The sequence below is a fragment of the Abramis brama genome (assembly GCF_963993115.1).
Source record: "Abramis brama genome assembly, chromosome: 14".
NCBI lineage: Eukaryota > Metazoa > Chordata > Actinopteri > Cypriniformes > Leuciscidae > Abramis > Abramis brama.
In genome coordinates, this window is record NC_139976.1 from 29,495,186 (window position 1) to 29,510,126 (window position 14,941).

General features: G+C 35.7%; 1 protein-coding gene across 2 annotated transcripts in view; it reads left to right on the plus strand.

Moving 5' to 3' along the window:
• The window catches only part of med24 (mediator complex subunit 24), a 28,495-nt gene extending 15,223 nt beyond the window's left edge, over positions 1–13,272 (plus strand). For both annotated transcript variants that reach the window (XM_084135171.1, XM_084135172.1), the window contains exons 22-26: positions 9,029–9,122; positions 10,132–10,231; positions 11,085–11,165; positions 11,284–11,432; positions 12,690–13,272. In XM_084135171.1, coding sequence (XP_083991297.1) covers positions 9,029–9,122; positions 10,132–10,231; positions 11,085–11,165; positions 11,284–11,432; positions 12,690–12,806 — 541 coding nt within the window. In that variant the 3' untranslated portion in view covers positions 12,807–13,272. The remainder of the gene's footprint in view (positions 1–9,028; positions 9,123–10,131; positions 10,232–11,084; positions 11,166–11,283; positions 11,433–12,689) is intronic.
• The last annotated feature ends 1,669 nt before the right edge of the window (positions 13,273–14,941 follow it).

Here is a 14,941-nt window from a genome sequence, read left to right on the forward strand (position 1 = left end):
ATTACTCGCGACTGCCGGCAGATTTGAAATAATACGGCACCGTAGGAGTTAAAACGCCCTCGGAATGGGAGGGGCTAGAAAGTAATATTCAGTTGGTAGTCATATACAATTTCACCTCTAGATGGGAGTAAATCCTACACAGTGTTGCTTTAAGGTACACTTAACATTAAGGTTACATCAAGGTACACTTAAAGCAATAAGGTTAACTCACCCTCTTGTCATTCCAAATCTGTATAACTAAGGATAATTAAAGGGATAAAGTAAAATCAACTTGGAGTCCTTTGCACCATGACATCGAGCCATGACTGCTGAACACAAATTAAGATATTTTGAAGAATATGGGTAACCAAACAGTTAATGGGCTCCTTAGAATTTTTTTTTCTCCATACTATGGAAGTCAATGGAGCCCATCAACTGTTTGGTTACCCATATTCTTCAAAATATCATATTTTATGTTCAGCAGAAGAAAGAAATGGATCCCTATAATGCTTAAAAATGGAACAGAATCACAATTTGCAATATTGTTATTTTTATATGTTGTATTCTAGTGTAAATATTTGCGCAGGCAGATTGAATGTAACTAAATTATAAACAAAACCCTAAATTAGGTATAATTTTGTTTTATTATTTGTGTACAGTCCTTATTTTTAATATACAGTATTAATATGATACTACTTTTTATACTGAAAGCATAAATATAACTGGTGGACTAATCAAAACAGGCACTCAGAACACCCTTCCAAGGGGGCAGCAGGATCAAAATTATTTAAACTAATGTATTATTATTATAAATACAATTGATATAAATATTACTATTAATATATTAACATTAATTGAAATACAAAAAAAAAAAAAAACATACAATTAAAATAAAAAATATATTTTTTAAAAATACACCCCCCCCCCCCCCCCATTTAAAAAAAAAAATATTTTATTTAATATCTTATTATAAAACCAATTTATATTGATTTAAATTTTATTATATTAAGATTATCTAACTTTAATTTTATTTATTTATTTCTGTGCTTTTTTGTTGTTGTTGTTTTGAACATGATTCATAAATGGGGTTGGGAACTGAAAATTGGTTCTTATCCAGAACCGTTAATGTTTTTGATAAATGCCGGAACCGTGCGAAATTCCTAAGTTTCGGTTCCGAAAACGGTTCTGGTGCGATGTGTGGGCGAAGTGCTGGGAACTTATCCTTATATCGACGTCTCACCTCATGAAAATTAAAATAGTAATGAATGCACTGGCCCTCGCGCTACCTCGCGCGTATACGTTTTGCGTCAGATATCAACGCAGAGAGAGTATAAAGAGAGCAGCGCTTCCTCTGGACAGCAAGCCTTGTCTAAGCTTCAGTCAGCCTTTAATATTATTCAGTTAAGGCTTCATAGTTTAAAACTTGTTCTGAATACTGATAAAACCAAGTATATGTTATTTTCCAACTCAAAAAAACTTAAAAATAATTTAGTATCTCTTCAGACCCTTCAAGGTACAGTGATTGAATTAGTAAAAGAGTACAAATATCTAGGCATCATAGTTGATGATGCCCTATCTTTTAGCTCTCATATCACTCAACTGAAGAATAAACTGAAAATCAAGCTTGGGTTTTATTTCAGGAACAAGTTTTGCTTCTCTTTTAATGTAAAAAAGAAATTAGTCTCTGCTACTTTTCTCTCTGTCCTTGATTAGGGTGATGTTGTATATCAGTTTGCACCTTCTTATCTTCTTTCTTCCTTAGATGCCATTTATCATGGTGCTCTAAGGTTCATATCAGATTGTAAATCTTCAACTCATCATTGCACTTTGTATCACAGAGTAGGTTGGCCTTCTCTGTCTATCAGAAGAAAAATGCACTGGTACTTAATTATTTACAAAGCCATCTTGGGGTTGTTGCCTTCTTATCTTTGTTGTTTTATGCAACAGAAAATTACCAAGAATTATTTTCTTCGTTCGCAAAACTTTTATACTCTTTCTGTTCCTTTCACTCGAACTGAGCGAGGTAAGAAGTCTTTTATGTATGCAGCGCCGGAGTTTGGAATTTGGAATTTGGAATTTGGAATTTCCTCCAATCTAAATTAAAATTAGAAAATCTGCTGACTCTAGACCATTTCAAATCAGTTATCCGGCAAATGGAAGTTGATCTAACAATATGCAACTGCTTTTAAGTGCCTTTAATTTGTTTGTGTGATGTTTATCTGTGATGGAATTGATTGTACTGCTGCACATTTTTGGCCAGGACACTCCTGTGAAAGAGATTTTTAATCTCAGAGAGCTTTTTCTGGTTAAATAAAGGTTAAATAAAAAAAATAAAGACAGTAGAGCTGCAAGATTAATCTTTAAACGATCTAGATCTTGATTCAAACACCCACGCGATCTTATTCCTAAATGGCAAAAACTTCACACCGGCACATTAAAATCTGTTTGTGCTGTCGCTGACCCAGAGAGAGCAGTTGTCAATATATATGAAACAGCTTCACTTTCACAGTCTTTTCAACCACACAGTATCGATATTTCTGTGTTACAAATATTCAAATGATTACAGAAATGCTGAGATAAAAGTTTATAGTTCGAGTATAAACACCAATGTCTACGGTAGCAACCAGAACAGAGAAAATCACCTTTTGAAAGTCATTTCAAATAACGAGTGTATCGATTACATCTGATGCTTCAAAACATTCATAAGATGACTGTTAAAGCTGCAGTCTGTAACTTTTATGTTCAGAATTTACAAAATGTATATAATGAGCGAGTACATCATGAATGCCTTTTTTCAAACCGTGTTTTTGTCTTATCCTGAATCACTACGGTAAGCCCGTAATGAGCGTTTAGTCTCGGACTACTTTACACCGGTCGGGTCGGCACCCCTGTGGAGTTGCCAAGTGCCTGCGTGACTCACTCGCGTCACTCACCCGCATCATAGACATAAACATAGAGAAGTAGCTCCGTCGACAATGTTCTTCCGCAAGACGCATGCAGTTCTTTTTATTAACTGCTAGAGCGCTAGAGTTTCACCTGTCTGGATTTTACGTGTTCAAGCATATTCTACCCCTACTGAGAGGGTATTCTCCACTGCTGGAGATACAATAAGCTATAGGAGAGGTCCCAAATTATCCTAGAGAATGCAGAAATGTTTATTTTCCTTCAGAAAAATTTATTTTTGGAAAAATTGCTAAATAATATGTTGAATTTGTTGACATTACCAGTCTGTAAAACTCATTTGACAAGTATAAGACATAACAGACAAAAATGATTGTGCATTTTCCTCTTACTACTATTTTTTTTTTATCAGGAACCAGAACCAGAAAATTTCTTTCTATTCCCAACCCTATTCATAAATGAATGACAAATTTATGTATGAATGAACTCTGAAGTTCTTTACTCTTTTTCCTCTTTTGACTTGCTTGCTTTCATCTGCTTCCTCTTTTTTTCAGTCTGAGATTCAAAACGGACATCCGTTGTGATGAATATGAAGTTGTCAGGCTTTTTCCTTGGTTTCTCTTTTTTTTTATTTAGTTACAGTTAGTTAAATGAACATTTATATGAGGTCAATCACCCTTACTAGATGTAAACCTTCTTTCATCTGACAGAATTTGCATGGGGGAACACCTGCTTTAGCGCAGAGGAGAGACTACATTTTAAATGTCTTTTCTGTCAACCTTTCAAAGTATATTAGCATGTAGATGGGTGAATGACAGATAAGAATTTAAAATGTGAAGAAAAAAAAAACTGGCAAAAAATTATTTGTTAATCTAATAATAAAAATTATTAGAGTGTTGTGTATATAATGCAATGACATGTACACATTTCAAGAATGAAATTAACCATTTTTTTTGGTGAATCAGATCTTTTTCCCCATGAAAATGTCATTCCTGGTTAACGTAATGAATTTTTTAATTAATTACATTTCTACCATTGTTGGCATATACAAATGTACTGATATCCATAATTGGAGCTCAACAAACAATTAGTGCTTGGAAAACTACAGTTTAATCACAATTAATATAATCAATTTCATATAGACATGGGCTCATTTTTGGCTGCTGATAACTCAAAATTCAGAACCAAAAAAAAAAAAAAAAGCTGGAATGTTTAAAAATGTTTTCCAATAAAGTAAATAAGATTTCAACAAAAACAGAATTGTGTAATCTAACACACAAATATGGGTTAAATTAATTTCCTGTGTCATTCTTAGTCGGAATGACATGCTGTTAGACGGAAGGACATTCTGCAATATTTTACCATCCTAGGTATCATTTTTCTTTACAAAACACTCAAACTTGAAACGAAGTAAGAGACACTGACACATTTTTAATGATTTAAAAAAAGTTTAATCAACTTTTTATTTTATTTTATGTAAATTAATTCAGCCAACACTTAAATGCAACAGCATTTCATACATTTTGTAATAAAACATTTAATACTTAACATATTTCATACATTTTGTACCTACATTTGATTTGGTAATAACATTACCTACATTAGAAATTATACTTACTGAATGAGTGACATTGTAATTATTCACGTAACCATTTGTGTAACAAACATATTTAATCAGATGAATTTACAGCACTGTTAATGAAGGGAAGATTGGAACTTTTGAACATTTCCAAATGAACTTCAGACATTTCTGTTCTGTGACACTGAAGATTGGAACCTTTGACACCCAATGAGTGTGGGCATGTGACTACCACATGTTTTGGAATTCTCCCAGCCTGGGATACATAGTTGTGACGAGCGGTTTGTTAATGGTTCAGGCTCCGATAGGATAGCTTGCATGTCAAATATGTAATAAAATATTACATCTGGGGTGGTTGGCCACACAAAGGCGTTTCTGCCCATTGTCTGTCGCATGCAGCTCACTTCAAGTTCATCATCACCCACCAGATTCAGGACTTGGCCTACAAATGGCTGGGCATCATATTCAACAATCATAAACCTTCCAACAATATCTGGTGTCATAGTAAGATGTGGTGGTGTTGCTGGAGCATTGGTGGGTAATTCACACACATTTATGCAATTCATGTCCACTTCATTTGGACTGAAGCAGTCACAGTAGTTACCCTTTCCTCGGCTGCAGAAGCAGGACAGCTCTCTGTGCCTAAACCGTCCAGGGATAAGAGACACAATCTGGTGAATTTTCATTGTGCCCTTCACAACAGGCAGCTTCTCCGGTACAGCTTCATCTTGTCTTAGGATGTCCTCTTCTGACACCCAAAAGTACTTGATTGAAGAGGCTGTGCTCTGTAAAGCTTCATAGAGCTCTTTTGGTGTCTGAATATCTTCTCCCATTTTCACCCTCTGATCAGCCGTGCGCTTTACAGCGCCACCCACGCCATCTGGTGCACCCTTACCATGGGCTTTCTCCGAGAAATACCAGGTCACCTCCTTGAAGCTCAAAATAAATGGCAGTGTGGTCAGGAGATGGAAGTTGCGCTTATTTCTATACTGGGTAACAGGCCCATCACTCATGAAATGGATGGTTGTAAGAGTGGGCTTCTGCTCCTTCAACTTCTTTAAAATTGGCTCAATGTGTGCCCACACATCTCTTTCATCATGACGTAGGCTGTCTGAAATTGTGACTCCCATCTGATGTGTAGACCACACTGGTGTGAATTGTGGCCTGTTTACGACTTCTCGGTGTGGAGCTTGTAAGCATAGTTCTCAGAGAAATCCACTTGTCTGCACTGCTCAACCTGGTGTATCCAGTTGTAGTGATGTTTGGCAAGCAGATCAAGTTTTTCATTCAGTATTCTTTGTAGGTCCTGCCACATTCCACATTCTGTTTTTTTTTCCACAAAGTTTGTGAATTCTTGACCTTTGAACGGTCTTGACCCTTTCCCACTGTAGCCATGTGGTGGTGGTGTTCTGTTCTTGAGGGGCTCTTTCCACTTCTTTGCAACAGCACTTAACACAGACACGATACATACAATCCTTTCTTAGAGGATCACACACAATGGATGCCAACAACTCTGAAATCCTTGCCACTTTTACAAAGCCACTTTGAAATAGTTTCTCCACAAGCATTGGATGTTTTCGTGGTCAATGCAGGCGCATGTGTTGCGATCACTTGTTTTAGGTTCTGTTATGTAGAAGGGGCGCAAGCGCACAAACTGTCTGTATGACAAGTATGAGTTCCTTTTGTGTTTCTTTATTGTATTGTAAATGTAACTCTTTCCTTGGTTTTTGTAGGACTCTTCTTTGAACTGTGTCTTTTTTTTTTCCTGGTAGAAGTCTATTTTCATCCCTACACAGGAAGTGAGTAACCTCTGCCTTCTTTACTGCAGCAAGCTTCTTGGCTCCCTGTGACTTGCGTTTTTCATTGACGTGCTCTACTATTGTTTTGTGAAACATTTTCTTAGTTTCTCTTATTTTTTTTATATTTTTTTGACGGAGCAAGTTGTCTTTTGAAGTTTGTCTATTTCATTCTTTAGTTTATTTTTGTTTGCTTTTTTTGTTTGCACGTTGCCATTTCTTTCTGGAGTAGACGAAGCAAGTGGCTGGACATTCTCTTGAGGGTTATCTGGCTCTCTGGGTTGGGGTTCTTCAAGATTAGACTCATTCATTGAGACTGGAGTGTCGTTCATTAATTCATTGATCTGCTTTAATCTTTCCCTCCAATTCCTCTGGTTTACCCTCCACTGCTCCCTTTTGTTCTTGCAGCAGAAGGGATCATCTGCTGTACAGGCTTTTTGGGAATTAACCTTGATTTGTAGTAGCTACACACAATAATGAGTATTAGATGCAGGTTGTAATTACATCAATTTCATTACAATCATATTTTCAAAATATTACAGTAAATCTGTAAAACTATAATGCTTCATAAACAATGGCCAAGGGTATAGTCCAACACATTATACAGCTAAAACATTTAAGCTTATAGCAAATGAGTGTTAATATTTTAATTAATTTTGCTTGTTACTGACACATTATTATTCCACTGAGTCATCACTATAATACCTTGCTCTCTTTCTTCCAAGATACTCAGCCCTAGCTTCTGCATCTGCGTTTATCCTGGCTCTGAACCGTCTCTGCCTCTCTTTATTAGACAGAGGCATCTGGAAGGACAGAATTGACCTTAAAACACCAGAAGCTATACTAAAGCTTTAATAAAATGTTGATGTATTAATAAATATGATTACATTATTCATGATTTGACCTAGCCTGGCAAGCCAGACCTACATCAAGATGTTAGGTCTGGCAACTCACCATTGGCACGGCTCAATCCGAGGGGCGGGATAAACGGTTGTCTTTCAAATTCCCTCTGCACGCAATAGGATAGCGCTACAACTAACCAGAGCGTTTTCCCACCAGCGGGGCTAGTTGATAGATTAAACTTTTGCCGTATCTGGAACACATCTTCCTTTTTTATAACCCTTTTTGACTTAAGTGCCATTCTTTGTTCTTTTCTCAAAGAACAGCTTAACTCCAAGTCCTCCAGAGTCGTGGCCAAAGCCGTTTCAAAAGACCGCTGTTCGCCCGCAGCAGCAGCCATTCTTTGTTTTCAAGTAGCAGAGAACCGTCGCAACTCTGTCGTCATTATGTTAAGCCCACCCCGCCTACTCTATACACGATGTGATTGGCCTGACTAGAGTTTGGTTTTTCCAGCTTGAAAGTCAACGGAGAGTTGTTAGACTACACTGGCTGCAAAATAAATTTTGCTGCCGCTAGGGTGCGTCTAGATTTCTAGGCTAGATTTGACCATTAACATTACAAAATTCAATTCAATGATAATGACCCATGTGACTCATTGAATCATATGAAATCAAGATAAACATACAATTATGTTAATCATGTCAATAATAGAACTATAATAACTATGCCTAAAAGTTTACAAATGTTAATTAAAAACTAGATTGTTATGCATATGTCATTCTGGATAACGGATGGCATGTCCTGGCTAACAGAGATTTTTTTGTTATCCAAGAATGATATGTTATCCAGGAATGACAAAACAAATATATTTCTTTGTAATTAGGCACTAACTTAACCACCTATGGAAAACTACATCTTAGCTATCATCACTTTAAGGTAATCTTTTAGATCAAATAGATAGTTTTTGGTAACACTTTATTTTACAGTGTCCTTGTTATGTATGTTACATGTACTTACCGTAGTAATAACAGTAAATTATGCACAATTACATGCAACTAACCCTCAACCAAATCCTAATCCTACCCTAACCCTAGAGTAAGTACATGTAGTTAATTAATATTACTCAGTACTTAAATGTATAATTATATAACCTATTTAATTATGCAACCTAGTTTTTTTAATATAAAAACATTATAAATGTTTTATTAGTGTTATCCAAAAGGACACATGATATTGCTACAAAGTGCACCAATGACCAAAAATGTCAAAAAGACCAAAAAAACATTTTATGTCAATTTAGTGACGCTTACTGACCTTTGCACATGTTCTGGTGCTCCTTCATGGTCTTCTTTTTGATACAATATTATGTCACATGACATACCAAAATGCATTATGGTCCAAAATGGTCATTGATGTCTGTTATCCAGGAATGACATTAGGGAAATCACAATTTGGAGACAAAAGTCTTTGTCATAAAAATGTAAATAAGCTTAGTATTATCACTATATTTGTAGGTATCATTGAAAACATCAATAGAATTATGCCCAAGTAGATTTTAAATACAATTATTTATATTTTTTACATTTTTGTCATATTTTTGTATTCAGATTTTAAGCCGGGGCAGTTACCCGGAATGACATTTTAGGACTTTTGAGTTCAGTAGTTCCTTAAGGATTAATTATTTATAATGAATTCTCACATGAGTAATTAAAGGGGGGAAGTTGAGTCATTTAATGAAGTGCATTTAAAAATGTATAACTTTTTTTATTATTTTTTAAAATATTATGAATATGCTTTGGACACCAGAATTGACACGCCACGTCATTGACCCAGATGTTAACTTCAAAACTAACTAAAAGCCACAGAAATCCTATTTTGATTTCATAAAGTCTTTATGAAAAAATGATAATGTGTGTGCGGGTGTGTGTTATAGGTTGTCAGTGTGGTGTGCTCTCAGTTCTTACTCGTCTCATCATAAGGGTCAAGCATCGGCACGACAGCGCAAGAGACAGCGCGAGGATATAGAGGTTGGTTACACTGTTTCTTACACAGCTTATGTTTTAAATTGCCTCTATTATGCTTTTGTAAAGATTCCTAATTTTGTTTTGGATGTCTCCTACTAGGAGACCTAATAGGTTTACATGCATACAAGGTCAAAAAACACCTACACTTTATATATATATATATATATATATATATATATATATATATATATATATATTGCAGCAGCATCACCTCCTTTCTCACAGTGTCTGAAAAGGTTTGATAAAGGATTTGGCCTCTCTAAACCCTCTCCTTTCAGAGAGCCTACTCTGCTCTGATTGGTCAGAATGCCCAGTCTGTTGTGATTGGTCTACCGCTTACAGCGTGTGTCAGTAAGGAAATGCCTATTTGAATGACTATCTAAATTTCTGCTCCAGAGGCTTCCTTAGCACTTGAGCCACAGTGATATGAACAGTTACAATTTTACCGTATCAATTTGAACCCGGGTCCTCATCCTTGATAATTGCTTGCTAAGTGGATTTGCTTTCACAGCGCAGAAAACTGCGTCTTCTCGACATGTCGACAACAAGAAACTAATCTCTTCCAGTCCTCGGCTACAACTGGTGTTTGAGGACGGGTCAAAGTAGACGTTGTTCGCGGGCAGCCTATGAAGAACATAGGATGGCATTATACAAATTTGTTACAAACCTACGTAGGTCTGGGCAGGAAGTAAGACTGGAATTACTGATGACTCGATTCAGGCCGTTCAAAATCAATCTTTTTTTTCTTTGGGAGACAGATAATAACTCCACTTATTGTTTACTTTGATCTTTAGAACTTTTCAGACCTTTACAAAAACATCTGTATTACACACTACATGAAAGGTAATGTCTGAAAAAGCATAATGGGGCACTTTAACTGAACTCAGTCATGCTGTGTATGCTTACAGAAATTTGCATAATTAACACATGTATGTCTTACCCCTTTAGCACATACTTCTTAAAACTTAAACTAAAATTTAAGTCTCACTCATTGTTCTCTCATTGTTTTTAGGACTACACCAGCCTGTTCCCTTTGGATGACACACAGCCATCTAAACTGATGCGTCTGCTTAGCTCCAATGAGGACGAGACTGTCATGCTGTCCAGTCCAGGTCATTTCCTGCCTGCCCCACTTAACACAAGCTGCACAAAAAAAAAAACAACTGCATTATAATCACGTCCATCTGAGGATTAATGTGCAATTTTTATCTATCAGTCAATCTAGAAACTTGTTAACCAAATCTGCCTATGCTGCAATAATAGCAAGATGTCAATTTTGCAGAAAAATCCCCACAAAAATGCAACATAGCTTGCAATAGTTTTGAGCTTCCTGTGGCAGTATCACTCAATATGCCATGACACAATGGATGAAACTAATTTTCCAAAAATAATTTGCCAAAGACAAACTAAAAAACATTTTTGTTCATTTCCTTCATTTAGATTAAGATTATTTGCTGAATTCATACAAATATTTTTAAATGCCTTTAAGATTACTGTTACTTCACAAATATAGACTTTTTTTTCCCCTCCCTGAAAAAAATCTTGTACTAATCTGGACAACGATTGAAACTTTGAATTGGTAACACTTCTCACATTATTGTCTTTTTAGGGTGAATCGCTTGTTGCATTCCTCATTTGTAAGCAACTTTGGATAAAAGCATCTGCTCAATGAATAAACGTAAATGGATAGATAGAAAATAGAAAGTGAGAAAATCGAGAAAACTGTATTGTTATAAGAAGTTTCTGGAAGCATTGACTATTTTGTCACTTTCACTAAAAAAGGAGGAAGAGCTGAAAATGAAAGTGTTGATTTTATTCATGCAGTAAACCAAGAAAGGGAAGTATAGTGAAATCCGCTTTGATAGCCACTGTGACATAGTACAATTTTTTTTACGGTTTCTATGTATATTACAACATTTTGGTCTGTTAAAACTGACACTAAATAAACTGATGTTATCTTTCTAGGTGACCGTTCCATGAGCACTTCACTGTCTGCCTCTCAGCTTCACACTGTCAATATGAGAGACCCTCTCAACAGAGTGCTAGGTTTGTGCTGCATATCTGATGAACATTTAGTCCCACTATATAGGTTAAATAACCACTGCACTACCTCTTACAAGCCGTGCTTACAGGCAGATTCTTGTCTCTTTTTTTTTCTTTCTAGCAAATCTGTTCCTGTTGATTTCCTCTCTTTTGGGGTCTAAGACAGCAGGCCCTCACACACAGTTTGTTCAGAGCTTTATCGAGGAGTGTGTGGAGTGCTCAGAACAGGGCAGCCGGGGCAGTATCTTGCAATTTTTGCCCTTTACCATGGTGAGGGAATCATCTACAGTACTATACATGCACAACATAAACACACTGATATACATTCAGCATTCTGGTAAAGCTACACAATTAATCGTATTTGAATCATGATTAAAATTTCTGCTTCTCTCACTTAAATTGGTATAATTGTCTGCGATATTTGCCTGCTTGATATTTATAATTTGACATTTCTGATATCTTGCCTTGGTCACCAGATGTCAAGAGTTTAAATCCCCCCCCAATCAGAGCTTTTCTGTGGATACATTTCTGCCCAGTGTTCTACTTAATCTTCCCAACCTGGCAACCATGTGCACATGCTCTCTCTGCACTGCATAAAGCGCTGATGATCTGAAAACGCTGACAAACATGTTTGTTGGAGTTTAGCGATCTTCATTGCGATTATTCTGCTCAAAAGAAAGCTTAATACAGCCAAACTGTGTTCATTCATGGGGCCGCTTGTGCTATTTGCTATGACTAAATCTGGGATCAAACATTCTCAGTGACTGACTGTAATAAATCCAAACAAAAACTTGACTGTTTGCGATTGTGGATGCACTTGTGCAACCTCTGTGCTACAGTACAAAGTTTTGTTGTTTTAATAGGAAAAAAATAACAATTTGGAATATCTGGAATTAATATTAAGAATTAAGGTTTTACCATTTTTCATGTTGAGAGTGTGTTGATGTAAATAATACATATAATAATTCAGGAAACTAGATGAGCTAAAATAAACCCTGCGTATGGCGTTCTCTTGATTTGTGCTTATATGAATGTGCAAAAATTCTAATGAAATGTAAAAAGAAATGGTAACACTTTATTTACATTAAATTGCAATTACCTCTAAACCAAAGCGAAACCCAATATTAAGTACATGTGGTTAATTGATATTACTCAGTACTTAAATGAATAATTACACTGTAACAAGGACAACGTAAAATAAAGTATAACCAAAGAAAATTCTTGATCAATAATCGAAATCGGTTACGCTTTGTCATTGTTACAGTGTAATTATACATTTAAGTACCGAGTAATATTAATTAACATGTACTTACTATAGGGTAGGGTTTGGTTTAGAGTTAGTTGCATGTAATTGTGCATAATTAACTGTTATTATTACTACAGTAAGTACATTGGAAGGACACTGAAAAAAGTTATCTCAATCTCTTTTTTTTTTTATTGGCATAAATTATTATTATCAGTTAAAATTATGATTCAGCTCTAAATTTTAGTATGGAAAACCTTTACTTTTTGAATATGTCTTCACAGATTTCAGAACTGGTGAAGCTTCAGGCACTTGCAAAACCCAAAACTGTGCTGTCCATCACAGACTTGAGCCTTCCCCTGGGCCGGAGGATGGCAGCTAAAGCCATCGCTGCTCTATAGAGGACATTCACTCCAGCACACCTATAGGAATATGTGGTTTTGACAGGTGTGCAAGAGTGAGGAAACCGCTACGACCTCCCTTCCCAAAAGAGTAATTTCTCATCATCTACATAGGTTTCCAGTAACCACTGGGGGTTGGGGTAGGTTGTGATGTTGCGTTTACGTCTGTCGTCAGTGGAGGACAGCTCAGTGTTAGTTCTGATTTGAGACACAGAGAGTAGCTGGCAGCTGACTGTTCACATTAATTTGACATTTATTTCCATCACTCAGAAGTGGAAACATAAAGTAACATTGTGGTATAATGTTTGTTTTTATATATGTTTTAACAGTTCATGCATTATTGCCTGTTGACAACTTTTTTGTGTTTTTATAAACAATGACTGTGATTTGGATTTCCTGCAAAATACGAGAACTCTAAAATTGTATATTTTTACTAAAATTCCAATAAAATGGTAAAATTGTTAGAGATGATGCTTCTCTTTGAATTGTCTTTTTAAAAATTTGTCTTGATATGTTGCACACTACGCCTGTCAACAAACATGAGCAAAAGTGTTAGTTCAGCAGCGGTTACTTATTAGATTTCCACTGAACATTCAGAATCATCTCTGGTTTCACACTAAGAAATATCTGTCTGTGGATAATATGTACCGTTAGATATTATCTGTGTTCATTGGAACAACTAATGGGAGGGGTTTATTTTAGCATTAGTTGGCCACCTTTTCTCAACCTGCCCGAATTTAATTCTTTGATTAAAATAAGATTTACAAAATGTATTTTTCATTGTTTCAAATTTTCTTTATACATCTATAAATATACACTGCCCAGCCAAAAAGAAAGTCGCTGTTTGGATTTAAACAGACAAACGAGTCTATGAAATTTCAAATTGTGAAAGAACGGTTGAGGGTGTATAAAATCATTTTCATACATGAATTGGCACTTCTGAGTCCAGACCTTAAATTCATTGAACGTCTTTGGGATGTGCTGGAGTAGACTTTACAGAGTGCTTGGCAAAACAAGATCTTGACCAAAAATTAATGCTCCTCTTGATGGAAATAAATGGTGTGATGTTATATCCATCGATATGTGCATCAATTTCTCAATTTCAAGATCTTGTACACAATCTACTACATGCCTTCTGTCATCTGACTGATATTTTCACTCTTGAGGGTTGTGAAAATTAGGGCTGATGAATATTGTCATGGCTTTTGTCTTAAAAAATACCTTAATGTCAACAGAAGGTGTTAAAGGCACCATCAAAATAAAGTTAAACCAATTTTTTAATGTGTGATATAACCACTAATGGATCTTAAATAAAAATCCACTAATTAAGAAAAAATGTAACTGTAGTGGGCATGATTCATAGTGGTTAAAGTGAGTAAACTCAATTTGTTGCTAGTCAGCAAAAAAAATCGACCGAAACCAGAGGACTTGTATGACTTGGAAATACCAGTGTATAATCAAATGGAAAAGAATACTCAAAAAAAAAAAAAAAAAAACGGGATAAAAACAGAACTTGTTACATAATATCCTGTATGTCAATAATGCCCTTTCGACGTCAAGGAATGCCCAGTGCCCACAGCGTCAGAACAGTGTCTGTCAGAGGATACCCTTTATTTATTTTTCTCAGTAAAATCAGTCATTCGGTTTATTTGATTGGACTCTTATTTTAGATTTGTAAAATAAATAAAAATTCTCACACAGTAGGCCTTAGGACTCCTTTATAAGGAGATCATCATATTTGGCGGTCCCTGGTCAAATAGTTTAGAAAACTATTTCAGCTGAATGATATGCCTTCTTTTGAGAAAAAAATACCTATTATGCATATTTAAAAAACCTTGAATACCTTTTCAGATGTAACTTTCTTTCTGGAAAACTGGCAATTAAACTATCCAAATTTCACCAGCAAGCATTATTGGCATAGAAAATTAGTTTCCACTACAATTAAAAAAAAAAAAAAAAAAAAAGTGTGTTTGTAGGTAATATTAATGAAGTAAAAGACCACTGTAGTAGAGTTACAAGTTCCAGGAAGGAAGAGGACAGGGTCGGCTTAGGAGTTCGAGGGGGTTTTATTAAATCAAACAAAAAACTAACAAAAACAACGTGGTTGCGCACTCCACGCTCTCGCATACAAAGCC